General features: G+C 35.2%; 1 protein-coding gene across 4 annotated transcripts in view; it reads left to right on the top strand.

The window, feature by feature from the left end:
* LOC150099104 (transducin beta-like protein 3) overlaps positions 1–27,295 on the top strand; it is a 470,278-nt gene that overhangs the window by 317,320 nt on the left and 125,663 nt on the right. For all 4 annotated transcript variants that reach the window (XM_090405846.1, XM_090405845.1, XM_090405844.1 and 1 more), the window contains exons 18-19: positions 6,951–7,054; positions 24,847–24,918. In XM_090405846.1, the coding sequence (XP_090261972.1) occupies positions 6,951–7,054; positions 24,847–24,918 (176 nt within the window). The remainder of the gene's footprint in view (positions 1–6,950; positions 7,055–24,846; positions 24,919–27,295) is intronic.

Below are 27,295 nucleotides of genomic sequence, written 5' to 3'. Positions count from 1 at the left end.
ACTACAACTTTCTTAAACAAAAACAAAAACATTAGAACCATATATCTGCAACCCGCACCCCCCCCCCCCCCTCCTTCAGAACAAAGATTACTAAGGCAATGCAACATTATAACCACTTACAGACCATATAAAAAATTGGCATCTCCTATCCACTCCACCAAAGACCAGCCACATTCCCAAGATCTACCAGGTCCTTTGCAGTTGCAAACTGTTCTACTACAACCAAACAGGTAGAACATCCAATATAAAAATTTCTGAACACAAGGACTACATTCACTCCCACAAATACAGGCACTCTGGACTTGCTAACCATGCTCTTTGGACACATATCCTGTGGTGGATGTACACTGGAATAAGGCCACTCTATTATATAGCAGAAAACACAAATATGAAAGGCTGTCCTTTAATCTGCCTCACTCCTGAAAAAACCTCAACAAACTGTTGAAATTTTTTACTTGATTTTACTATAAATTAAAGATGCCAAGAAATTATATTCTTGGTTTAATCCTTTATCCAAGTATAAGTGAAATCCTTTATCTAAGTGTAAGTAAACATAGTTTGCACATGAAATCACTTCACGATTGGGCTACTTGTATATACAGGCTAATGTACATAGAGGCTAAGGATGAAACCAAGAATATACTTTCTTGGCATCTTTAATTCATAGTATAACCAAGTGAAAAAATCTATCAACATCTATCTCTAATTCAGAGTATTTTAGTAATAAGTTGTGACACCTTTTGACTACCTGTATATGGAAATATAACTTCTGCATTACTTCAATCTTGGTATCATTTCTGGGTCTTTCATTAAAGGTTGAAACTGATCTGAGTACTGGCCCTTCCCATAATGCATAGCATTATACATGTCTATAAGGGATGTGCATTGCATTATGGGATACTAAAGCAATTGATGTGAAGTTATTAGCCTCTATATATTAGCCTCTATATATAAGTAGTCTAGTCGTAAAGTGACTTCATATGCAAACTGTTTGCTTTCAGTTTGATAAAAATTCTCCCATACCACACAAAATAGTTTAAAAAAAAAAAAAAAATTAAAAATCCAACCAAAAAAAAAAGGCAACAAAAATCCAACCAAACAATCCACCAACACTAATCCACATTCACTTCACCAACATTCGTGACCTAAACAGCAATATAAATGATTGCCAGCATGAGATTGCCCCAAATTTGGAAAGCATTCATCATAAGATCTTCAGCTCATTTAGCTAACTAAGGCATGTCCTTTAGCCTGACTTTGATTGCCTTTTTTTCATCCTAATTTACCCAGTTTAGTGCTTTTGTGCATATATTATTGTTTTTTGTGATCCCTGATGATAGCAATGTAACGTTGCCGAAATATAGGAAAGTATTAATTTAAGTTTTTATAATTAATATTTTTATATACATTGTTATTTCTTGAAAAATAAAAGAGAAATATATGGAAGATGGCAAAATATTTTGGAAGTTATTGGAAAATATGAGAAATGGAAGAAAGTTTATTTAACTTATGGATCTCAGAACTAGGCTAGATGTAGGTGGTTAAAGACAAAGGCTACAGATATAAGAGTTATGAAAAGAACTGGCAGGGAGAAGGAGAACACATGCCACCAATGGCAGAATTATATTAAAAATGAAGATATTAGGAAGGATATTGACATTGTTAACATTCAGGAAATGTGTCAGCAGAGCTAACTTATCATGGTATAGTTAAATAGAATTGGAAAGCGCTTAAACATAAAGGTTACTAAAACAGGAGTTTGATGCCATGATGGGCAGAAAACAACCCAGTTGATGACCAAGCATTGGTAAATTGATACAGCATGACATGCGTAAGATCAAAATATGAGTTCTAATACAAGAGTCTGATATGGCAGAAAGTTGTGAACAAGAAGTTAGTATTAATGTGAGCTTTTCATGTTATATCATTTTGGTATCCTGTACACTTCCTGAGAATATCATACACCTCTTGAAAATACATATCAGGAATTTGATATTTCATAATTTCTCTGGTGTCCCATAAATTTTTTTTTAATGCATTTCATTTGTTATACTTATATATATAGTTATATCCATCAACTTGTATGTAACACTGCAGGACCACTTCCTTTTTATCTGTTCATCACCCCACACAATGAACCACAACTGAAAGAAATGGGGTTTTTACTGCAGATCTCAAAAATTCTCCCATACCACACAAAATAGTTTTAAAAAAAAAAAAAAAATTCAAAATCCAACCGAAAAAAAAAAAAAAAAAAAAAGGCAACAAAAATCCAACCAAACAATCCACCAACACTAATTCTTACCAAAAAAAAAAGTTTCCACATCCACTTCACCAACATTTGTGACCTAAACAGCAATATAAATGATTTGCACCACCACAACCACCACCACCACCTACAGCCAGCTAAACTAGAACTACTATTAATTTTAGAACCTCAGCTGCAAAAATTACACATTACACAGCTCTTTCTGCCACCAGATTGGCACTTATGGATTTGTGAGACTGCAAATCCTTGAATCCCCTCTATTTGATCTGCTTTGACTCAAAATTTCTCTACCAAATCAACCTGCCCTTTTCATATGCTTCCTCTATTGCCCTTCAAACTCCATCAACTACTCTGACCTCTTCAACTTTCCCTCTCTAAAGCTCTCAACTTTCTGTAGTCTAAGTACCAAAATAGTGAGGTCATACTTCTTGGGGGACTTCAGTGTCCACAACTCCCCTTCTCCAGTGTCACTGATCAAACAGGCTCGGATACTGAGGTGTTTGTCATCAGCAATGATCTATCTCAGATCATCAATATTCCCACCAGAATACATGACAATTCTCTCCAATCCACCAACACACTTGATCTCTTCTTAACAAGCTCCACCTTCCAGGTATACTGTGGTTGTCAGTTCTCTTCTTGCAAACTTGGACCACAACCTCATACAAGTCTCTTCTACCACTCAGTTCACAGTCTCGTGTCCTTTGACACCACACGTGTGCCAACTGGGAGGACCTCTGTTATTTCTGTTCCTCCTTCCCATGGTCTGACTACTGTTTCAGTTCTTCTGATCCAAACACCTGATCAGACCTAATAACAGAAGACATCCTCACTGGAATGAAGGCTTTCATCCCTTATTCCAGTCCAAAGCCTCAGCAATCATCCAAGCTTTGGTTCTCAAAAAAGTGTGCCAATGCTGTAAAAGAAAAACCCTCTGCTTACCACAATTAACTGAAGATCAAAACTCCAGCTGCCCTCTCTGCCTATACTGCAGCCAACAACAGTTTTAAAAGAATGATCGCCAAGTTCAAGTCAGACTTTGAAAGGGCCATATGCTGCAAATTTTCCTCCGGCCCGAATGGATGTCACTCCTTCTGGTCCCTTGCCTAGGCCATTGAGTGCAACTTCTACCCACCCAGGTTTCCACCACTCTCACATCCAGATGGTACTGTAGTCACCTTACCAAGAGAAAATAACAGCTTACTTGCATAACTCTTCTCTTCCAATTCCTGCATTGATGACCTGGGGATATTCTGGGGGTAAAGATTTCTCCACTCCACGAAGAGAAGCTCTCTCTTCATAGTCTTCTAACATAAAGAAATCTGAAGAATCCTTAACATCCTGATGCCATCCCACCTATTGTGTTAAAAAAAAAACTGTGTTCCAGAATTATCACCTTTCCTGTATTGCTTCTTCAATCTATCTTTGATTGTTGTTTCCGTGTTGTAGGATATGTCTATTTAATAGACATATCCTACAACACGGAAACAGGTCCAGATCCAGCTCATCCCAATTAAAGATCATAAAAGTCAACCAACAAACTACCATCCAATTGCTTTGACTTCTGTTCTCTCAAAAATTATGGAGAAGGTCATCAACAACCAACTCTTGAACCATCTAGAGACACGCCAACTAATTATTGACGAGTAGTATGGATTCTGCTGATCTTCTTGCTTTCACCAGCAACCTATGGACTCAAGTCATGGAGAAATTTGGAGGAACTCGCATGGTTGTCCTCGACATTGCAAAGGCATTTGATCGGGTTTGGCACAGGGGCCTACTTATTAAATTACCATCCTATGGTCCGTCTTCTTCACTCTGCAACTGGATTACAAACTTTCTCACTGGTTGCTCACTACATGTTATGGTGGATGGTTTAGTCTCCTCACATTTCCTATTTTCCCACCAATGCAGAAGTACCCCCCAGGATTCTGTTCCTTCACCCCACTCTCTTCCTCTTGTATATAACTGGCCTGCTTTCACAGATTACCAATTCTATCAATAGCTTTGCTGACAACAGTACACCCATTCCTCCTTTTCATTCAACAAACCTGTTAGTGCTCAAGTATTACAATCCTCAAGATCTACCATGACCAGGGACCTGAACGCAGATCTCCAGCTATATCCAAGTGGGGAAAGGACAAACTTGTAAATTTCAATGTCACCAAAACTCAGTTCTGTCTGATCTCTCGCAAGAAAGAGCTTGCATCCCCCCCTCCCCCTTACATTCAATAAGACTGAGATATACAGACACAATCAGATTTCTCTTCTTGGACTTACTTGCACTTCCGATTGTTCCTGGTTGAACTACCGTATTTTCCGGTGTATATGACGCACTTTTTCACCTTAAAAATGGGGTGCGTCTTATATAATGAAGGTAAAGATTGTTTCCTCTTTTCAAAGTCATACGCACTCCCTTTTATGTTCCAAGATCTTTGCAGGCGGTTAATGGTGCAATCAAATTGATGCGTGACCTTCACATGACTTCTAGCGTGTCATTGGCTAAGAACGGGGAGCCCTATTCAAGTTTCATAATATCTCATCCAAGTAATCAGTTACCAGTGTTTATCAGTATTGAGTTGATGTGTTGAGATATTTTGTGTTCAGTTTGATATTTCCCCGTAGATTTTAGTGATGGAAAAAAACAGGCGACATTTATATACTTCAAGTTACAAATTGCAGGTTGTAAAATATGCTGAAGAACACGGGAATAGGGAAGCTGAAAGACATTTTGGACCTCCACCTACAGAAAAAATTATTAGAACCTGGCGTCGCCAGAAGGAGATTTTGTACAATTTGCGTAAAGAAAAGCACACGGAACGTGGAAAAATTGTAAAGTGGCCAGAACTAGAGATCGAAGTTTTGAAATGGGTGCAAGAAAATCAGCAAAATGGCATTGCCATTTCAACAAAAATGATTCGTACACATGCAGTCAAAGTAGCCTGTGAGCATAACATTGAAGATTTTAAAGGTTGGTGTGTCATGGTGTTACCGTTTCATGAAACGCAGTGGACTTTGTATACGTACAAAAACAAAAATCAGTCAAAAAATGCCAAAAGAATATGAAGACAAAATTATTTCTATATTATAAGAAATTAATGATGATAGAGAAGAGTCAGATGACAGTGACATGGGTTTTGCAGGTTTCTGAAAGGTCAGTTTACTATTAAAAATTACCTATTATTTTATCCATTTTTTTTTTTTTTTTTAAATCATACTTTAAAATTTAGGTTTTTTCCAGAAAATTGTATTAAATTTCTTGGGTGCGTCTTATACACCGGAAAATACGGTATATTTCAACTATAGTTTCTGCAGCTGGGAAAAAACTTGGTGTACCTTTTCATGCAAAGCACTACATTGCACTTTCACAGCTGCTAACGCTATACATAGGCCAAATCTGTCCAGCCATGGAATATTGCTCCCATATTTGGTGTGTTGTACCAAAATCTTCTTTAAGATTGCTCAATTCTATCCAGAAGAGGGCAATCTGGCTAATTCATGATTCCTCTCTCACATACCCACTTCAATCTCTCTCTCTCTCTCTCTCTCTCTCTCTCTCTCATAGATGTTCAGTTTCTGCCTCTTGTACAGATCATGGACATTGCTCTGATGAATTAAAATTTCATTCCTCCACTCTCCTACAAAATCATTAAAACATGAGCCATTGCTAACCAACACCTTTTACAGTTCATCTTCAAACTCACTGACCCCCCTCTTATATTGCATCTACTTATGTCGTTTGGAACAGTCTTCCGCACTCTGCCTTCCCCAAAGGTTACAACCCTCAGCTGTTCATACAAAACGTGAACAGACTCCTAGTTTCTTCTTTTCCTCTTGCCCACACACACGACACTAGGTCTTGTGGCCTTTCATGTGTGGACTATACACACACACACACACACACACACTGTGTGTGTGTGTGTGTGCATATGTATATTTATACATATATATAAAATGAAAACAGTTTAACATTCTGTTGTAATTAAATTCATGCTAATGTATACCAAAACATTCACAGTGGTAGAGTAGATGTCCATCTTTTAATCGCATGAGAGTTTCTTCTTATCTCTGAAAGGCCCACAACGTCCCATTTTATATGTTCCAATTCCTTCATCAGTTCTTCCAATCTATCATCATCCCGTAGAGATCTGTAGTTATATGTTCCTATTAATATCCTTCTATCATTGTGCACTGTAGGTGGACTCATTGTAGCTAGTGGAGACTGTAGCATATTTTTCGACCTAGACCCTCTGCCTAAGTCCAGGATTTTAATTCACTTGATGTTAAATACTGCAGAATTAACTATAAATTATGACATTTAAATAGTTAATTTTGTACATAAAATACAACAAGTTGCTCAGCACACTTGTTGTGATTTATTAATATAAAAAAAATAAGTAAATAAAATTCTTGATCATATCATGTTATTGTTCAGAGAATGTGCTTCTTTAGGCAGTTGTATATATTAATTTTACTTTTACTATTTAATAAATGTTGTATAAGCAAAAAAAAAAATAAAATAAAATATTATAGATGTTCTCTGTTTTGTGTAATGTTGTCACTATTTTTGTAAACTGTTCACTCCCACTGTGCATAATTCAAAGTGAAATTGTTTTATCTTTATTAAATAGTGCTATCAGCATAAACTAACATTATAATGCATTATTTCTTTCTTCTTCAGGGAACAAAAACTGATTAATTTCCTATCAGAAAAAAACTGGACAAAAGCTCTCAGACTGGCAATAAAAATTGAGCAACCATTCCGTGCACTAAATATCTTAAAAGGTATATGCCGTTCTTCTTGTAAAATTATTCTAAATATAATTCATCTTATATATATAATTAGATAATAGTTTATGCTGATAGCATAAATTAACCAGGACCCGCTTACCTCTGTGGAAATGGTGTTTGCATCTATTGCACTAAGACAATTATAGGTTTGATTTTAATTGTTGACTAGAGGAACTTTTTTCTAAGCTTTTCCTTCAACAGGTTCCCAAAGCAGTTGATCTCTGACATAAGCAACTCTTCTCAGGTTTTTAATTTAAAAAAAAAGTGTAGAACTTTCACCATTTCAGACAATGATATACAGTGTCAGGGATAGGGATCATATGATGGTAGCAGTTGTCTACCACATCCTCCTAACTGGATGCTCATTAAAATCCTTCATAGCCTTTGGCCAGGTGTCAGTGATTGGATAAGGATGAATATCGGCTGTCCACCTGTCTTAAGAAAGTGGTTTAGGGCTAAAAATTGCTTTGCCCACTCCCTTCGGGTATCGGAGAACATGATACATTTATTTGTTTTTATTTATGAAATCCAGTTAGAGGAATGTTCATTATCCATGTATAATTCATGTTCTTGAATTGCTGATGCGAACTAAAACCATTATATGATAAGCTGTTAAAATACTTCATCATCTTCTTCATGTAGCTTCCTCAGAGAGAGGGTGCAGCATCATGTCCTTTTAGTTCTCTCTGTTGATGGCTTTCCTTTTTTGTTTCTGCATAGACATGTGATCCTATCCATGATCTTATATCTTCAAACCATGTTCTTCATTTTTTTACCTCTCGATCCTTTTCCCATAATTTTCCCTTCTAAAACTGTTAGTATCCTCTCTGTCCTGCTGAACTTCTCAGTACATGTCCTGTCAATCTCATCTTTCTCTGGATCACTTTCTGTAATAAAGATCTCTGTGTTTTCTTTCTCTGTAGGACATTGTATTTGTCGCATAATCTATCCATGAGATTCTCAGAGCTCTCCTATAGCACCCCATCTCATTTGCTTTTCTTTTCTGTTTCGGAATTGCTTTCTTTATATTCTTAATTTTCACTCCGGGAAAACTCAAAGTTATAACTCGCTCATCAATAGCATGTTTTATTATAGAATCATCATACCAAATAACATCTTTCTTTTTACAAACGACGCTACTTGCCTGATTTCCATTATTTCCTGACTTACTGTTTCCGTGCTTTGTTGTGTTTTATTTTCTTGCTTAATTTTCTTTTCCTCCCTATGTTTATTTAAATGCCTCTTGACTTTTTTAATTCCCACATCATCTGTCTCTGATGATCTACTTTAATTTTCCTATTTTGGAGGTTAATTCATTTTCAATACCCAACTCCATATTCATAGTAACCTTGTTAGAAGGCTAGTCTTCTTGTTCTCGAATGCACTGCTCTTCTTAGTCTTATGTTTCTTGTGCATTTTTGGTTATTTTAAAGTTATACTTATTATTGAAATATCTTATTGAAAACATATTTATTCAAATAGAATAAATATGTTTTAATCAACTAGAAAAATGTTATAAAACACTAATATCTACACTGATATACAAGAAATTCTTTATAGCATTATACATGTCTGCAGGGAGATGTGCTTTGCATTATGGGAGATACTGAGACAAGGAGTGATGAGAGCTTGGTCCACCTTTACTACAAGTTGACTCAGTCCGGAAGACAATTCAGGCACAAAATTTGTTTGCCTACACTTAGGTAAAGAATTAAACTAAACTTATTATAGTCTAACCAAGTGGAAAATAAACTTCCAACATCCTCAGTATGATGAATGTTGGTAAAGAGTGAGATGATGTCAAAACTCACCATTTATTTATTTAGCATATGAGTAAACTGTAAGAAATGGATGAGCAAAACTATATGCAAATTGATAATTCAGTCATTCAAACGATATCACTATTTGAGAGTTAGTGCAAGTTCCTGAAGTTTCAAGAAAGAAGTGTGTGGGCATTCATCAGTGATATGATGCATAGTTAGTCTGCACAGAACTACACATAAGTAAAAGGATGACACTAAAATACACAGTGACCTTGTTTAGTCCTAAATCTATTTATCTGGCTTTAGAGGTATCGAAGTAGATTGAATCTTCATGGTTTGACGGGGTGACGGAAACAAAAAAGACAAAAACTGGTGAGATCTTTCTGAGCAATAAATACAAAATGTTATATTCAGGCAATGACAGTCAAGGAAAACAAGGAATAGCCATAGTATTCAATACAACATACGAGGCTAATCTTCTTGAATGGCAGTCAGTCTCAAGTAGAGTAATGTGGTCAAATATGAGAATGGGGAACTGGACAATCAGACTTATTTGTGCCTATGGTCCCACAGAAGGTTCAACTAAGGTAGAAGTGGAGGAATTTTTTGAGGCTCTAGAGAAAGCTACTGACACAATGAAAAAGGAAAAGTTGGTCCTTGTTGGGGATCTAAATAGCAGAGTAGGAAGTGATTGTCAGACATATAAAAATGTTTTGGGAAAATTTGGAGAAAAGAGCAAAGCAAATAATAATGGCAAATATCTGTTGGATTTCTGCTCAGAACATGGAGTTATTACTAACACCATATTCCAACATAAAAATGTGCACAAATTCACATGGAGAGAAGAGGCTAGGAATAAGAAAAGTCTCATTGACTATGTTATTGTTGATAGTGATGTTTTCTCCCTGGTGCAGGACACCAGAATGTACAGAGGATTTGAAATTGGAAGTGATCACTATTTAGTCCTGAGCAGGATAAAATTGAATTTCATATTGAAAAGAATAACATGTAAGAAAGTTTTAAAGCGAATAAAAGTTGAGCAGCTCTCATATGTGAGCTGTAGACTAAAATACACAAAGATTATTGAAGAAAAAATGAAAGAGTTGGAGACAGGAATCAAACCTTGGAGATTCAGTGGCAAACTCTGAAGAAAACATTGATTGATTCTGCCAGAGAGGCATGTGGTGAGGTTGCCTGCAAGGATAAAAAAATCAGAACTCCCTGGTGGACACAGGAAGTTAAAGAGGCAGTGAAAGAAAAGAAGAAAGCATATCAAAAGTTCCTGTCAAAAAAGTCAGCTTGTGCTCTTAGAGAATACAGAGACAAATGCAAGAATGCTAAACACTGTGTAAAACTAGCTAAACAAAAGTCACGGCAGGACTTTGGCAAGAATATAGAAAATAAATATCAAGAAGGTGGCAAAATATTCTGGAGGTTGTTGAAAAAGCTTAGGAATGGAGGAAAGAGTGCTGTAAAAGGAGTTAGAGATGATAAAGGTGACATGAAAACAGGAGAAAAAGATATCCTTGAAGTATAGCATAATTACTTTGAAAAACTGCTAAATGAAACAAGCAGTGATGACAGCACAGTGGTAAAAAACACTGACCAGGCATTCAGTCAGGAATACATATCCATACTTGAAGTAGAAAAAGTCATGAAAGGCTTGAAATGTGGAAAGGCAGCAGGAGTAGATGATATTTGTCCAGAAATGCTGAAGTATGGTGGTATAAGAGTCTTACAGTGGCTGCACTGCATAGTTCAGAAAACATGGACAGAGGGACGAATTCCCAATGATTGGAGTAGAGCTCTCATAGTACCCATATAAAACTGAATGTGAGAATTACAGAGGTATTTCCCTACTGAGTGTTCCTGGCAAGATCTTTGCAAGTATACTTGAAAAACGGTTGAGAAGAATTGTGGAAGAAAAGCTTGGTGAAGAACAAGCTGGATTCAGGCAAAATAGAGGCCTGAATTCAAAATCAGATCTTCACTTTACGACAAATAGTTGAGAAAGCGTGGGAATATAACAAAGATCTGTATTTAAGTTTTGTAGGTCTGGAAAAATGTATATGACAAGGTGCCAAGAGAGAAGCTATTCAATACACTACAGTTATATGGTGTGAATGGGGCATTATGTCAAGCAATACTTAGTCTTTATTTGGGTTGTAAGTCGGCAGTTAGAATTGAAGGAAGTACAGGAAGATGGTTTAATGTTAAATCTGATGTGAGACAAGGATGTGCATTATCCCCTCTGTTATTCATTATCTATATGGATCACATTATGAAGGAAAGTGGTATTAAACATGATATCAAAATTGGAGATGTTAATGTCAGCTCTTTGCTTTATGCGGATGATGTTATACTGCTAAATAAATCTGCTACAAGTCTGCAAATTCTCTGACTAAATTGAATAGCTGTTGTAATATATATGGTATGAAAGTCAGCAATAAAAAGACAAAGACAATGAAAATAGGCAAAATCATTGAAAATGTCAAGTGTGTTGTGAATGGAGAACCTGTGGAACAAGTAAAACATTTCAACTACTTATGCACGATTTTTAGTGAAGATGGTAAATTAAATATAGAAATAGACAACAGAATCAGCAAAGCTGGTATGTGGGAAGTCAATTGAATAAATTCATATGGAATAAGAGAGAAATTAGTCGGAACACTAAATTAGCTGTATACAAGACAGTGTTCAAACCAGTTTTAACTTATGGATCTGAGAGCTTGGTCAGAAGTAAAACACTTGATATGAGAGTCCTGAGAAAGATTATAGGGGTGAACAGATGGCATCAATGGCAATATCATATTAAAAACGAGGATATAAGGAAAGATCTTGACATTGTCAGCATCCAGGAATGCGTTAGTAGAGCTAATCTCAAGTGGTATGGTCACTTAAACAGAATGGGTGAGGAAAGATTAGCAAAACAAGTGTTCTCTGCCAGGTTGGGAGCAAAACGACCCAGAGGAAGACCAAGATATAGGTGGATTGATACTGTACAAAGTGCCTTAGATGATAGAAATATAAGATCTGATAATGTTGGAGTTGTGACACGTAACAGACTGATTTGGAGGAAAATTGTAGATAGGAAGTTAGTAATGATGTAATTTTTTTCATCTAGTACTATCATATCCTGTACTCCCCTTGAGGGTACATGGCAGGAATTTGATGATGATGACATTGGAAACAGCAGCATAGAAGGTCAAAAGTTACAGCAGTACATAAATAGTCAACAATGCAAGTTAATAAACAAAATGCATGGTCTAAACCAAGCCATGAATGCAGTATCTACATATAGATAAAATTACAACAAATTTTATTACAGAGTACATAAATAGGCAAAAAGGAATTATTATACAATATGCATGCATAAAAATTAAGTTTAACAATGTGGCATCTATATAAACAAAATTATTACAAGGTTACACAAATATACAAGGTATCCTACAGCAATACATAATTAGTGTCAAAAAATAAACTACTAAATAATGTGTATGCACAAAAGTTAAGTTAAGCAATGCAGTATCTACATATCAACAGAATTACTGCAGAGGTTGCAGCAACTTCTGCTGCGACCTCTGCAGTACCCCTCCCCCCCATTGTTTTTGCCAGGGAACCAGGGCAAACAGCAAAAAGTCAGCTAGTGGAACAAATCTGAAAACACACCCCAACTCAACATCACCAGGGTTAAAGATTGGTACTTTAGGGCATAATTAAGAGACAACTGTTCCAGTCGAAGTGATAGAGCCGGTTCATTTGCTTCAATTTAAAGAGTTTGAGTTGGTGATGTGCGAAAGGCATCAGTAGCTATCCGTATTTCCTGATGATGGATGGAATCCAACCATTGCAGGTTACCCTGTCTTGCAAAACCAACTTGAGACCCATAATCTAGCTTTGAACATATAAGTGAATGATAAAGATGGAGCAAGGAAGATTGATCAGCACCCCACTCAGTAGAGGTTAGAATACGAAGGTGGTTCAATGCTCTCTTGCACTTTTCTGTTAGTTGATAAATGTGTGCTAGAAATATAAGTTTTTTGTGAAAGATGAGTCCCAAGGACTTGGCTTCTGTATCTCCTGGAATAATCATGCGCTCTATTCTTAATTCAGGATCTGCGTGAAGAGTACGTTTTCAGTAGAAGTCTTTTTTGACCTTTTTTCTGTTGAAAACCTAAACATATTATTAACAACTCATAGAGACATATGATCAGTTAATTTTATATTACAAGAGTGACAGTAAATTGTGTGGTCATCAACATATACTGCATTGTCTGCAGTGGGAAGAAGCTGTTCAGTTATTGAGTTGATTTTAATAGCAAAAAGTGTCACGCTTAAGACAGACCTTTGGGGAACACCCTGTTCTTGATTATATGGTCAAGATAGCGTACTTCGCACTCAGACTTGGAAAGCTTGCCTGGACAGAAAGTTTTTAATAAATACAGAAAGGTGTCCTTTCAGACATCAGTTATAGAGGTCTTTTAATATGCCATATCTGCAGGCTGTGTCATAAGCTTTTTCCTTTTCAAAGAAAACTGAAACAAGCTGTACTTGCTTCAGAAATGCATCTTTTATACAACTTTCTAAATGAAACAAACGGTCTAAAGTTGCCACATGAGTGGTTGGCATATCCGCTCTCCAGCCAAAAGGCTGTGGATTCGAATCCCATCGTGGGCATGGATGTTTGTGATTGACTTTGAAAATACTAGTGGTGGTGGTGGTGGTCAGTGGTAGATGGCATTGGTGGATTGAGTGGTGAAGACAGAGTTATAGAATAGGCGCCCACATTGTGTAATGGAGAGAAGATTGTTGCTTTTTCTTGTGCTCAACAGAGAAGCATTCACGATCATAAAGTTCAGCTATAGTGAAATTATCAGATGGTGGAACAGACATACGAGTTTGAGTTAATGTTGGCACTTTCTTAATTGTTACCTTCTTAGCATAAGAGAATCTCAGAGCAGGTCTGATGGTGGCTAGCTTTCTTTTTGCTTCCTTATGTGTTATGTTTTGCTCTGTTTTCATTCTCTTTGTATTTCTTTTTCATCTTTCCACTTCTGACATGTATGAGAGTAAGCTGGATGATCTCCCTGACAGTTGACACATTTAGGTTTTTTTGTACAGCAAAATTTGTTCTCATGCCCTTTACTACCACATCGGGCACAGGTAGTATAATCACAACAGGCAGCTTGAGCATGTCCATATCTCTGACATTTAAAGCATATTAGTGGGTTAGGGATGTATATTCTAACAGGACAGCTGAGATACCCTGCTTTTACAGATGTTGGATGCTTCGCTGTATCAAAATTAAGGATGATGTTCTTGGTTGAAACCAGGCGAATCCCTACGTATCAGGATGCACCTCACACCCGTCACTCCTTGATCTTTAAGTTCTGAACATATCTTCTCATCAGGAACATCAAGGAGATCCCATTCTGACATCACTCCTCTACAGGAATTGAGTGTTTTATGAGTTGTTACCGTGATTTGTATTCCACCCTTTGTTGTTGCTCTCAGTAGTTTCTCGGAATGTTGCTGATACAATGTTTCAACAAGGATATCACCAGGACGTAATTTCTTAACAGTTTTGGGAGGTCCTGCCAGTTCTTCTAAACCCTTTTAAATAAAGAAAGGTGACGTGTACCAGTGAAAAACACTGGTACATTTATACTATTATCATATATCTTTTGTTTCTTACTTCTGTTACTATATATTGTATCTACAGTATCAGTACTTGGTTGGGACTTTGTTAGAGCCCCTGAAATGTATGAGGATGAAGAATTCATGCGCAAGCAGTTTTTTCATTCAGATGCTATTTTGTGGGGAGCTGTGGCATTGAACCAATGACACATTTCCCCACCTACTATGGAACCACACATGGATGCCCACTGACCAGCAAGCAATGACTGCACTCAGATGTGGAATGCCAGGGCTTCTCCAAATGCTATACTGGCACTACAGCAAGCCTAGGATCCTGACCCTGGATTATGGGGTGAGAGACTTACTGCAACACCATTGACCCTTGCACCACTAGCCGATTGATCCTGGCTGGCCCAGCCAGGACCACTCATCTTGCCAAAGTAGTACAAGGCAGCAAAGCATTGGATCCCAATGATGGTGGTCTGGAAAAAAGGATAGTAAAAAAAAGACTCAGGAGAAGTAGAGCAAAGAATATGGGAAGAAAAGTGAAGAAAAAGAGGAAGAATGAAAAGGGCCAGTACCATCACTGGGAGGTCCCCTCCAATATGAACAAGTGCCCCACATGGAGGGGCCAGAGCCAGGACGCTGTTTTAATGGTCAAACCCTAAGATGTTACAACATCTTCCCTTGAACTTGTTTATGATATTGTTCTTGGCAGATATCTATCAGTAACTAAATTCATACTCATTTCCTTAGAGAAGTGTGGAAACTGTTCAAAGATATATAAATTCTTATATGCAGGTAATGGTTTCTAGCATATTGGTTGTATTCAAGGAACCAGTCTCATGTGTAAAATGAAAAATTTAAATTGTGTTGTTTAATAACACTTTGTTTTATTTTGTTCCAAAACCAAAATAGCATTAGAGGACTGCAGAAGGAATTAAAGATGATAACGTGGTCATGAAAACTGAAGATAAAGAAGTTATAAGTTTTTTTAAAATATTTGGAGTAATTATATTGAAAGTTAAAGACGCAACACAACAGTGGTAGAAAATATTCAAGAGTAATGCCATCAGGAATACATATTAATTCATGAGGTAGAAAAAGCCATGAAAAACCTGAAATGGAGGAATGCAATTAGAGTAAATAATATTCAACCAGAAAGGATTAAGTATGCATAAAAGTTTTACAGTGGCTTCAATGCATTATTCAGAAGGTCGAATTTTAGATGATTGGTGCAGAACTCTCATAGTGCCCGTCTGTAAAAAGGAAAATAAAACAATCAGCGAGTTAAAGAGGAATTTCACTACCAAATGTCCTCAGAAAGATTTATACAAGCATACTTGAGAAGGCCAGTAAGAAAAATTGTTGAGGAGAAACTTGCAGAAGATCAGTGGAATTCCATCCAAACGGAGATTGTTAGGATCAGATTTTCTCTTCATGAGAGACAGTTCAGGAATTATGGGAATATAACAAGCATCTGTAAGTTTTATAGATCTAGAAAAAGCCATAGCACAAGGTTCCAGTAGGAAAGCTGTTCAGAACACTATGATTCATCATCATCATGATAGTTTATTCACAATATGATACAATGTGAAAAAGAGATTTATATTAAAAATTAAAGATTGCAAATTATGGTCTTCCAAGTCTCTCTGTCTTGAGCTAACTGGTAGATCAGATGGAGTTTTACAGTCAGCCTATTGATGGTTTCACATATGTATTACCAAAATTGTTTGCATAGTCTTCCTCTACTGCGATTGCCATCTTCTGGTTTGTACAGAATGAGGGATTCCTAAAAGGGTGAGACTTCAGGATGTCTGAGTTGTAGTTTCTTGATTATATTGACAAGTGGTTCTTGCTTAGCCGAGTTAGTGACATGGTCCATCCAAGTGTATCCAAGGATCAGTCAGAGACGTAGTTCAAAAGGAGTTAATTAGATCTGTAGTTTTTTTTTTTTTTTGGTGATTATTGTCCAGGTTTGAGAATTGTACAAACAGACAGATCTACTGGTTGCATGGTATAGTCTTAATTTTGTCTTTAATGATATAACGATGATTTCCAGATGGGATGGAGTTTGTTATGGAAGACTAGAGCCAGTTGTTTGCATTTTCTAATATCATTTTCTGTACTGCTAATGTATGATCCAAGGTATTGATAAGGGTTTATTGTTGATATGAAGTATAAAGTTTTCATGACCTATTAAGAATACTTTGGACTTTTGGATGTTGAACTGCAAACCAATAAGTTTAGCAAGAACATCCAGTTGACTGAGATGTTTTTATGCATTTGTTAGTTCTGTATCAATAAGTAAAACATTGTCAGCAAAGCTAAGATCAGTTATTTGCATGGTGTGGGTGGATGTTCTAATGTTAAAACCAAGATCTGTGTTGATGGTCTGGAAGATGTAGTCCAAGCATGCCAAGAACAAATAAGGTGCTAGTACATCACCTTGCAGGACTCCTGGTGTCACTGGAAAGGATTCAGATGTTCCGGTTTTAAAGATTACTGTAACATTGTAATCTTTATAAGGCACTGAGATTGTTTGTATGAATTTGGAGGGTAGACCATAGAAGCTGAGTATTTTAGACATTGCTTCTCTATTAATGGAGTCAAAGGTTGTTTTGAAGTCTGTAAAGGTTAAAATGAGTGGTAAGTTTTAATCACGTGAACCTTTTGTGATTCTTTTGATGCAATGTATCTGTTCTACTATACATCGTTTTTTTTTTTAGAAATCAAGCTTGGTTTTTTCTTAAAAGTACTGTTAAGTAAGGTTCTATTCTATTGAGTATCATCCTATTGTAGATTTTAACTGTGTCCAGTGTTTAAAGCTTGATTCATTATGGCAAGGAGATGGGAATATGTGTTATACCCAGCATTTTTGATGGCTTCCACTCTGATTCCATCAATCCCTGAGAACTTTCCTGCTTTGGTTTGATCTATTGCTATTTTTAGTTCCTTTTCAGTGAAGTCTTCACAATTTACTGGTAGAACAATGAATAGATGCAGGTCCACTAACTGACTTGAATGTTAGGGATTATTAACATTCAGTAATTCTTGAAAGTAGCTCCCCATTCTTTCATCAAGTTTGAATTTCCTGATAGTTGACTACCATTTTGGTCATGTGTGACAATATGGTTTATCATTTGAAAGGTGTTTCTAGTATCCCCAGTTTTATTATAATTTTTAAGTTTCTCGCAGTATTTATTTATTTGATTTTCTTTGTCTCTGATCATTAGTTCATTGACCTTGTTACTTAAAATGTCTAGTTTATCTTTATTTATTTCATTCCTGTTTAAGCAGTAGAGTTTTCTTGCTTTATTTCATTCATCTATATATTTTTCAGTTTCAGGGGTAATCCATTTTTCCGGGTCTTTTTTTTTTTTTTGTTGCTCTTTCCAAGGATTTTGTTGGATGTTATGTTAATTGCTTCAATGATATCCTTATACTTTTCATTAACTGAATCTTTAAGAATGTTTTCCATATTGTCTTTTAATATGCTGGTGAAGGATGCTGCAATTTGTGGTTATTTTGTTTGTTCCAGTTGTATTGTTTCCTAGTAGGCTTGTTATTTTTAGAGGCTTTTGGTGAAAGTTTAATGTGGGTACTGATTATTCTGTGGTCCGAGTTTAGTTCAACAGTATTATATGCTCGACAGTTCTTCATTGATCTGATTCATTTTCCAATTAGGAAGCGGAATGAGAACCATTTGGATGTTCCCAGTCCATACACTACGATTATATGATGTAAAAGGGATATTATATTACTCAGTACATGTATACATGTATTTGAGCTGTAAGTTAGCAATTAGAATTGAAGGCATTATAGGAAGCTGGTTTGATGTTAAATCTGCAGTGAGACAGGGACGTACATATCGCCACTGTTATTTTTTTGGATCACTATATAAATCACATTATGAAGGAAAATGATGTTAAACCTGATATCAAAATTGGAAATGTTAATATCAGCTTTTAATTTTATGCAGATGATGTTATACTTCTAAATAAATTCACAAATTAGTAAAATATATTTCAGGGATGTCCTTTCCTTCATGCTTACATGGTGATCAGAATACATTATGCAAATTATGGAGACAACTATCGTGTTAGAGTAAAACTTTAGTTTAATATAAACCATAATAAACACTTGATGTTTTGGCCTTTACATATGGTCACCATCTGGAGTATACATATATATATATATATATATATATACATACAAAGAAACAAGCTGAACTACAATCTACATGGCATGCTAAAGTTAATAACCAACCATTACAACTATTGGCCTGACCTCTGGAAAAAAAAAAAAAAAAAAAGAAACAACTTACTACATCAAAGCTAGAGTCCTATTATTATTATCCATTAGGTTATCAAATTAAATTAAGCTGGAGAGCAATATGTTTACAAAAAGGAAAACAATTAATAAATAATAAATAAAAATAAAACTATTACTTATATAGTCATCATCAAATTCCTGATATGTACCCTCAAGGGGTGTACAGGATATGATAGTACTACAAGAAAAATTTACATCATTACTAACTTACTATCTATATTTCTACTTATATAGTATACATATAAATTACAGCCAACTGGTATGAATAGTGGCCAATAAAAGCTGAAAAATTACTTAAAGTCCTAATGTCAGGGTTTGCTGGAAACTAAGTGGGCTGAATGTATACTATCCAAATTCTTGGGATTTGTTAAGATTGGGGTGGTTTATCAAAATTTCACAGGCTTCTTTAAATTTCCGTTCATACCAGGTTTTGTATGCTGTAATGAGCAAGTACTTTTCCAATCAATTTGGTGTAGGGTGTTAAGAGTGTGAGCTGAGAAGCCTGCTTCACCAGAATTGTTAAATGTAATGTGTTGTTTGTGTTCTTTTTTACGGATAGGGATTGTACATCAAGTTTCCCAATATATGATAAGTTACATGTGCAATAGATACAGTAAACTATAGGGAGAGAGGATCCTTAGAGGATTTGAATATGTTTTTTTTTTAATTTTATAGATGGTTTAAAAGTGGCATTAAGATTATAAAAGTGTAGAATTCTATTTATTTTTTCTGATAACCCTTTAATGTATGGGATAGTTATGGTTTTACTGTAATCTATATTATATGTATTTTTTGATGACGTTTTATGAAGAACTTTATCAATAGCATTTTTGCTATAGCCATTATTTATAAATGTATTGCTAATAATTTTTAATTCTTGTTTAAATGCTTGTTCATTAGAAAAAATTGTTATAGCTCTGCAATATTTGCAAAAGAAAATTTAATTCCATTGTCCATTGACTCACCGAACAACAGAAACATTGAGATTATTACAATCACATTTAAAAATAACTCAATCACCTCAGTTTATAAACCACCACCAGCAGCTTTCTCCTTCCCTGACATCCTCCTCAATAATAATGCCTTTTAAACGTACCCTGCTGGCTTTTTAAATCAATTTAGAGACGGTTCACTTTGTCCACACAAAGCCGCCCTTGAAGGTAATTGAAAGTGGAAGCATGCTTTTCTCATAGTGTCATTTTACATTGTATTCTTTTGATACTGACACTGACTCATGACAAATTAAACACACTGGCTTATTGTCGATCGGCACAAAAAAGTACAAATTGGTCCACTTTTCATTAAAATCCCAACAAGAATCACTTGATTTACGCTTTTTACTCGTAGACACCACAGTGATGGAAGGTGAACCCAAAAAATGATCCAAAATGGCCGTGTTACAGTTATTATCATCCACTGAATATGTCTCACACTAATGAAAAAAGTCTCGCAATATAAAACCACAATAGGCTATGGCTGACATGATGAACCTGCGTGCGCTTATACACGAATATCACACTGTTCACCACTGACTGACTGTGAATGAGATCATCTTGTATTTATATGAAAATAACGAAGTATCGAGAACCTTCGAGATGTATCTGGAAGGCACCAGACAGTGCACTCTAACGAACTACTGCTTCAGTCATCTACCTGCGACGTTAGTGCTAATACTTAAGTACCTCTTGGCGCTGGTAGATGGCTGAAGAAGCATGTCTATTTAATATTTTTTTTATGGGATTTTATATAAAGTATCAAATGCACAGCATTCCTCGTGAATCTGGAAAACATCTTACAATTCTAAATACTGCAGTACAGCTTAGTGGCCCATGGGCTTCAATGAAATTATTTTTTATTTAATCGCATTTTAATGTTAAGTGGTTATTTTTTCAGAATGGCCTGTTTGCCATGGCAAAAAGCCCCGCAGGCCATGCATTGAAGACCCCTGCCATAAACCATCTCACACTCAGAAATAAAATATAAGAATAAATAGAGACTATCGCCTTGTCCTTCTGATCCAATCACTCTTGAAAAACAGACGCTTTTTTGTGTACCTGAGAGGTTGGAAGAGCACTGTTATCTGTCAGGACTTCATCATCTTCAAATCATATATTTCAGAAACTTTTACATATCAGGAAATCAGATGGTGAATTTTGTCCTAATTAAGTGTTTAACGCTGATGAAACAGGATTGTTTTGGAAGAAAATATCTAGTCGAACTTACATCGCAAAGTCTGAGAAAAAAGCAAGTGGGTTTAAAGCAAGCAAAGATCGAGTAACATTGCTACTTTGTAGCAATGCATTAAGGGATCGAATGTTGAAACCCCTCCTAGTAAATTGATCTCTAAGACCACATTCTCTAAAAGGCAAAGATCTAAAACAGCTGCCGGTACATTGGATGGCTAATACAATGGCCTGTGTAACAACTGTTGTATTTACTGAATGGTTTAATAATTGCTTTGTACCAGAAGTGGAAACATTTTAAATTGATTTTAAAGTTTTATTAACTGTAGACAATGGACCAAGTCATCTGCATTTAGAACATCCAAATGTGCAGATAGTCTTTTTTCCACAATACAACAAGCATTATTCAGCCATTAGATCAAGACATAATTGCTACTTTTAAAAAATATTACGTTAAGCACACTTTTCAATTTATATTGGATAAACTAGAAAATGAATCATTAACAGTAACTGATGTTTGGAAAAAGTTTTCTATTTTGGACTGTTGAAATCATGTTGCATCTGCTATCGCTGAAATAAGACCACAAACTTTAAATGCCTGCTGGAAAGCAGCTTGGCCTGGATGTGTTGTAAACAGTGCAACCATTCAAATATCTACATTATCAGCTGAAATCATTACTTTCGTACGTGAGATTAGTGGAGAAGGTTTTGATACATTTAGCCAGAATGATGTAGACAAATTGCTTGTGGATAATGCCTTAGGTGACGATCATATTACTGGATATCAATTAATCCTTTCTTTTAGTGTTGCACGAGGAAAGATTAGCAAAACAAGTGTTCTCTGCCAAGTTGGCAGGAAAACGACCCAGAGGAAGACCAAGATATAGTTGGATTGATACAGTACAAAATGCCTCAGACGATAGAAACATAAGATCTGATAATGTTGTAGTCTGGACAAGTAACAGACTGATTTGGAGGAAAATTGTAGATAGGAGGTTAGTAATGATGGAAATTTTTCATGTAGTACTATCATATCCTGTACACCCCTTGAGGGTACATGTCAGGAATTTGATGATGATGATATCGATTAACTTTAGATATCGTCGAAGATCCAGAAAACGATGAAGTGAAGCGGAAGAAAAAACCTGTCCTCTCACTGCAAATATAATTTGAGTAGGTCTTGAACTGTGCAATAAATTAGAAAATCATTTTCTTGTTAATGACACAAATTCTGAACGAGCTTTTAAATTCCAATGTGAGCATAAGAACTGTATGTTTGGATATTGTGAGCTGTATAAAAGATTAGTAAAAATCATCATCATCGCAAAGTTTAATCACTGATTACATTGTCAGAAGAAAAAAATCAGCACAGAATGAGGGTGAAGCTAATTCTGTTTGTGAAGAACCTTTGTCCCTACCATACAGAGCTGATGCACTGACTGTCTCTTCTGTTGATGAAAGTGATTTCGCACCAGTTCGCATACATTGCCGAATATTGTCTAATAGCGACGATAATTCTGATGGGGGGGAAAAAAAAATGATACTTTTCAATCAAATTAATATGAATAAAGCTTTAAAACAAACTTAGGCATTATTATTTTCCTGAATTTTTATAAACTTTTTGATGCAATTTTAGATTTATTTTAATTCATTGTTTCAGTTTTAGAAAATTATGGAATGTATCCCTAATTTTTCAATGTAAATGAAGTCTTTCTTGTGCGGTTTTCTGTGGAACGTATCTAATGCATAAAAAGCGACCCGGCTTTTTTTTTTTTTTTTTTTTTTTTTTTTTTTTTTTTTTTTTTTTTTTTTTGGGCAGTAACTTTTCAGTGGCTCTTTCTCAATGTTACAAATTATCATAACCTGTTAATGAATTTAATAATTTTGTTTTTGGAAATCCAGAAAAATAAGTTTATTGGGCACATGGTGAACTAACTGCTGATACCAAAAAGTTAATGATTTTAACATATCTTATAATTATTGTTGCTCTTTCATTCATCCTATCACACCTATTTCTCCTTTGTATGAGTGTGTTCAGTTCACATACTCTCAATCTAACCACATCTTCTACATTTCATGATCCCAATACAATTTTCATTGTACTCCTTCCACAGTTTTGCTATTCCCTTAGAACCCAAAAGACCAAACATGTTCACAGAAGTCCAGATGCAGTTATACAACCTTGTAAAAAGGCAAAAATGTCTTCCTTATCCTTGCATGTCAGTGTTTGTTTCAACATTTTGGTTATCCTTTGAGTTGTATTTGCAACACTTCCAGTGTGAGCTTTAAATATTACCTTCTTATCAATTATATCTACAATATTCCTAGCCTCATCAGTTTCTTCAAGCATAATCCCACAAATATAAATGCTGTTGGGAATGTCATTCTGCCAAAATGCATAACATTACAACAACTTAACATGGAACTGAAGCCATCTTCGTTTACCCATGTTTTCAGCCTATTCAAATCACTCTATAAGTGCTGAATATCAGTCTTATCTGTTACTGTTCTGTCTTTATTTAAATTATTAGCACACGTTGAATAACTCCTGCTAAGTCCTTCCCAGAATTGTTAATGTTTATTTAGCCATAACTGAACAACAACAATGGTCTGAGAACTTTTTGGACTGATCCTTGGGGAGGGGTGGTGTACACTGCTGGTCCCTTAAATCTAGTGAATTTTCTCCCCCGATATACCACTTTCCTATATACCGCTCTTCAGTCAGTGGCTCATCCAAATTAACAGCTTATTTTCCAATCCTGTACCCACCAGTTCATGCAACAGCCTTTCATGTAGTATTCCATCATATTCTTATCAAGTTCCTTAGCAAAGTCCAAGAATATCAGAGTGTATGCATTGCCTTTATCCAACTGATCTGTAATGTTTTAAAACATGAGCATATCTACTGATTTGCCATCAGATCCTGTTGCTGTACTCTTATCCAGGTTATGCAGGATCTTTAGAACTCCTTCTAATGTACTTTTATCTCTTGATTCAGTGTAATGCTAGTCCTTTGCACCATGTTGCGTATAGCAGGCTGATAGGTCTTGGCTAAGTGAGAACTCATTATTTGACCAATTTCTTCTGCTTGGGGCCGAAGGATATTGTATGCATTCACTAAAGTTATTATTCCACATTCGTTTCCTTTCTTTTATTTGCAGCATAACAATAAAGTTCTTGTAAGTTGCCTGCACAGCCAGTTTGTTTTCATAAATCAATAATTTTTCATTTCTGTTTTTTTTTTTTTTTTTTTTTTTTTTTTTTTTTTTTTTTAACCAGGGTTCAATAATGAAAAAGATATTATTTTGGCAAGATTATGCAAATTTAGATATTTTAGAATGCAAAGTAACTTATCAATCTTATTAGACCAGATGGAAAATTGTTTGTACCATATTATGCTAAGTTTCTCCTAATACCAATCTATATGTTTCCCTACCTTAATTTGCAGTATTGCACAAATTTGTAAACACGTTTTTAGAGGCACTTGTCTCATAATGAATAAAGTTTTTATACATATAAATATAAGAAACAATAATATATTCTCTACAAATATTTCAGCTTGAAACCAACAAGCCATCCTCATTGTAGGAATGGTTGAACAGGGTAGAATGCTAACAAAGGATTATTTCAGAACATATTAGTGCTATGTGAACACATGATGCGACTCCATCAAGATATAGTCCTCTTATTAGAATCGTATTAAAATTTATTTTAATTGCATTTTATTTATTCATATTTTATTCAGCAGATGATTAAATTGTGATGATTTCAATTATCATGCAGTTCTGCATGAATTATAGCAATCCAGAAAAGATGTATATTGCATGTGTGCATTTATATATATATGTCATTTAATTTTATATTCTAGAAATCTTGCTGGAACCAGATGGTGAAGAAAAGATGTACAACACTTTGAGTAAAATGAATCAAGACCACATGGGTAATTCTTTTTATTTGCATGGAATTTTAGTAGTTGTATATTTTCTAGTATGAGTAAGGTTTATTTAGTGTACGAAAAAAAAAAAAAAAGACAATGTTCAATAAACTCAGTTTGTGATTCTTTTTTACCTGTGCTTATAAATTGAAGCTGTTCCTACTGATACTAGGTAATCTTAGGAATCCTAGGAATACATAGCTTAACTTACCAGTTAAGCTATGTATTCCTATCAGTGTATGAAATTAATTATTATTATTATTAAGAAAGACCTCCAGGGAGTCGGAGACTCATTGAGGAAGGTCATATAATTGAGGAAGAATTGCTTGCACTCCCAACATCCAATGGCAATCCCTTCCAATCACGCACCACCCTCTGAGAGAAAAATCTAGCCCTCACACCTTCTTAGCGGCCTTCATTCTCAGCTTCCAAGGATGCCTTCTTGTCCTTTCTCCACCCTCCATAAATTGAAAATTTTCATTAATTACTATTGCATTAAATATTTTATTTCTTATTGTTTATGAATTTAAAACATTATTGATTCTAGCATATGCATAACCAATCTAACATATTCAGCATCTTTCAGCAACTGGTATGTTCTTCATCAGATTGCACAAGTAGACCTAGAATAAATCAATAATAATATTAATATTAATATTATTATTATTATTATTATTATTTGATACCTCCAGGGAGTCCAAGGACTCATCGACGGACGGCACCAGCTCTACAATTCTGTCTCCACCATTCAATCACAAACTGACCGCAACTACACCAATGCCATCTACCGCTGACAACCACTGGTATTTCCACAGACAATCACAAACATCCATGCGCACATCCAAACCAGCAGCCTTTTGGCTGGAGAGCGGATACTCTATCCACTCAGCCAAGAGGTTGGCCTTATATTATACATAGGATTACCTGATAAACTAACACTTTGTTGAATTTTTGTTTTATAAGGTGTCATGTGTTCTATGTTGAAAAAGTGGCATTTCAGATCTTGTTGTGTTCCTCAGAAATGTACATAATATTTGGAAGTATTGTGCAGAACTTTTTTAAATACTTGAAAAACCAAGTCTGCATTGCATCATATTTTCAAATTTAGATTCAGACAATTAAAAAGAAAGTGACGTACATTCTTCTGCCTGTGGTGTACGAGACTGTTTTATTAACTTTTCTTTTCCATTAAGAATGCAGATTCAGATCCAGGATTAAGAATTAAAGAGATTTCATGAAAGCCAAAGTATGATATTGAGTAGTGTAAAAAGAAAAGAGCCCAAACTTGATAACAGAAATAAAGAACATAAACATCATGCAAGATTTCTTATTTCTTCTCTTCAGGATCACAGAACTCACAAACAAATGCAGTTAACTTTAACCTTACTTATTCTAATTTCTTCCTCTTTCAACATTGGCCACTGAAATATTAACTCATACCAATGTTTCTTTGATAGAAAAGAAAAAATAATAATAACTTGTGTGTAAACTTTCTTGAGTTAAAAAAAAAAAATCATGTCTTCTTTAACATATCATTTCCTTTTTTCTACTTCTTGGAAATACAAAGATAACTAAATATCCAATGTATCACACAATGTACCATAAACCCAAAAAGATATTATTTACCGGTCCTCTCATGGCAAGTAAGCAAAATAAATTACTCAAACCAGCCCAATTTCCAAATAATCTTGAACAAACCAAACTTCCCCTAAGACATTTCACAAAAAAAAACTACGCGACTAGATCACAGTTTTTCTCATCTGCTGATATTTAAATGAAACAGCTGTCATGTTTGTTGTTGATTTATTATGTATATAACAGGTGTTTTATTCTCAGTTCTTTCAAATCCAAAATTTGCATAATTCATCTTTTTGGTTAATTTATTTTTTTTTTGTGTGGTATACTGTCATGGCTCTGATCAAATCTTTACCATCTTTTTCTTCAAGACTGCTACACAGATACATTAATATCCTTCAATGAAAACCTCATTAAAGTCAGCATTTAAACCTAGTCCTTATAAACAGACTTCTCCATCACCATAAATAGTTTAGCTTTTTCTTTCCTGCAAAGATAACTTTTTTTTTTTTCATCTCACAACTTCTTTGTTATCCTTGAGCACTAAAATATTCATGTATGGCGGCAGGTGTAATCCCACAAGCTGTCTAGTCAGTTTTCGCACGAAACTTTTATAGTTTCTGTTTTCGACTTTGAAATGATATTGAATTTAATATCCACTTAATTTATATCATTTTGCATTGCCAAAGTGAAGCCTTTTGGCTCTTTATTTTAGCAAAAATAGATAATTTCTTTCATATTCCGAATCTTTAATGACCAATTAAATATTCTGTTGAGTCTAGCTTCCTGCTTCGTTCCTCATTTACTG

Source organism: Typopeltis vanoorti, chromosome 15 (genome assembly GCF_054136105.1).
Source record: "Typopeltis vanoorti isolate ZY-2024b chromosome 15, IOZ_Tvanoo_1.0, whole genome shotgun sequence".
NCBI lineage: Eukaryota > Metazoa > Arthropoda > Arachnida > Uropygi > Thelyphonidae > Typopeltis > Typopeltis vanoorti.
The sequence above is the reverse complement of the archived record's forward strand: the minus strand, read 5'-3'. Positions and strand labels throughout refer to the sequence as shown.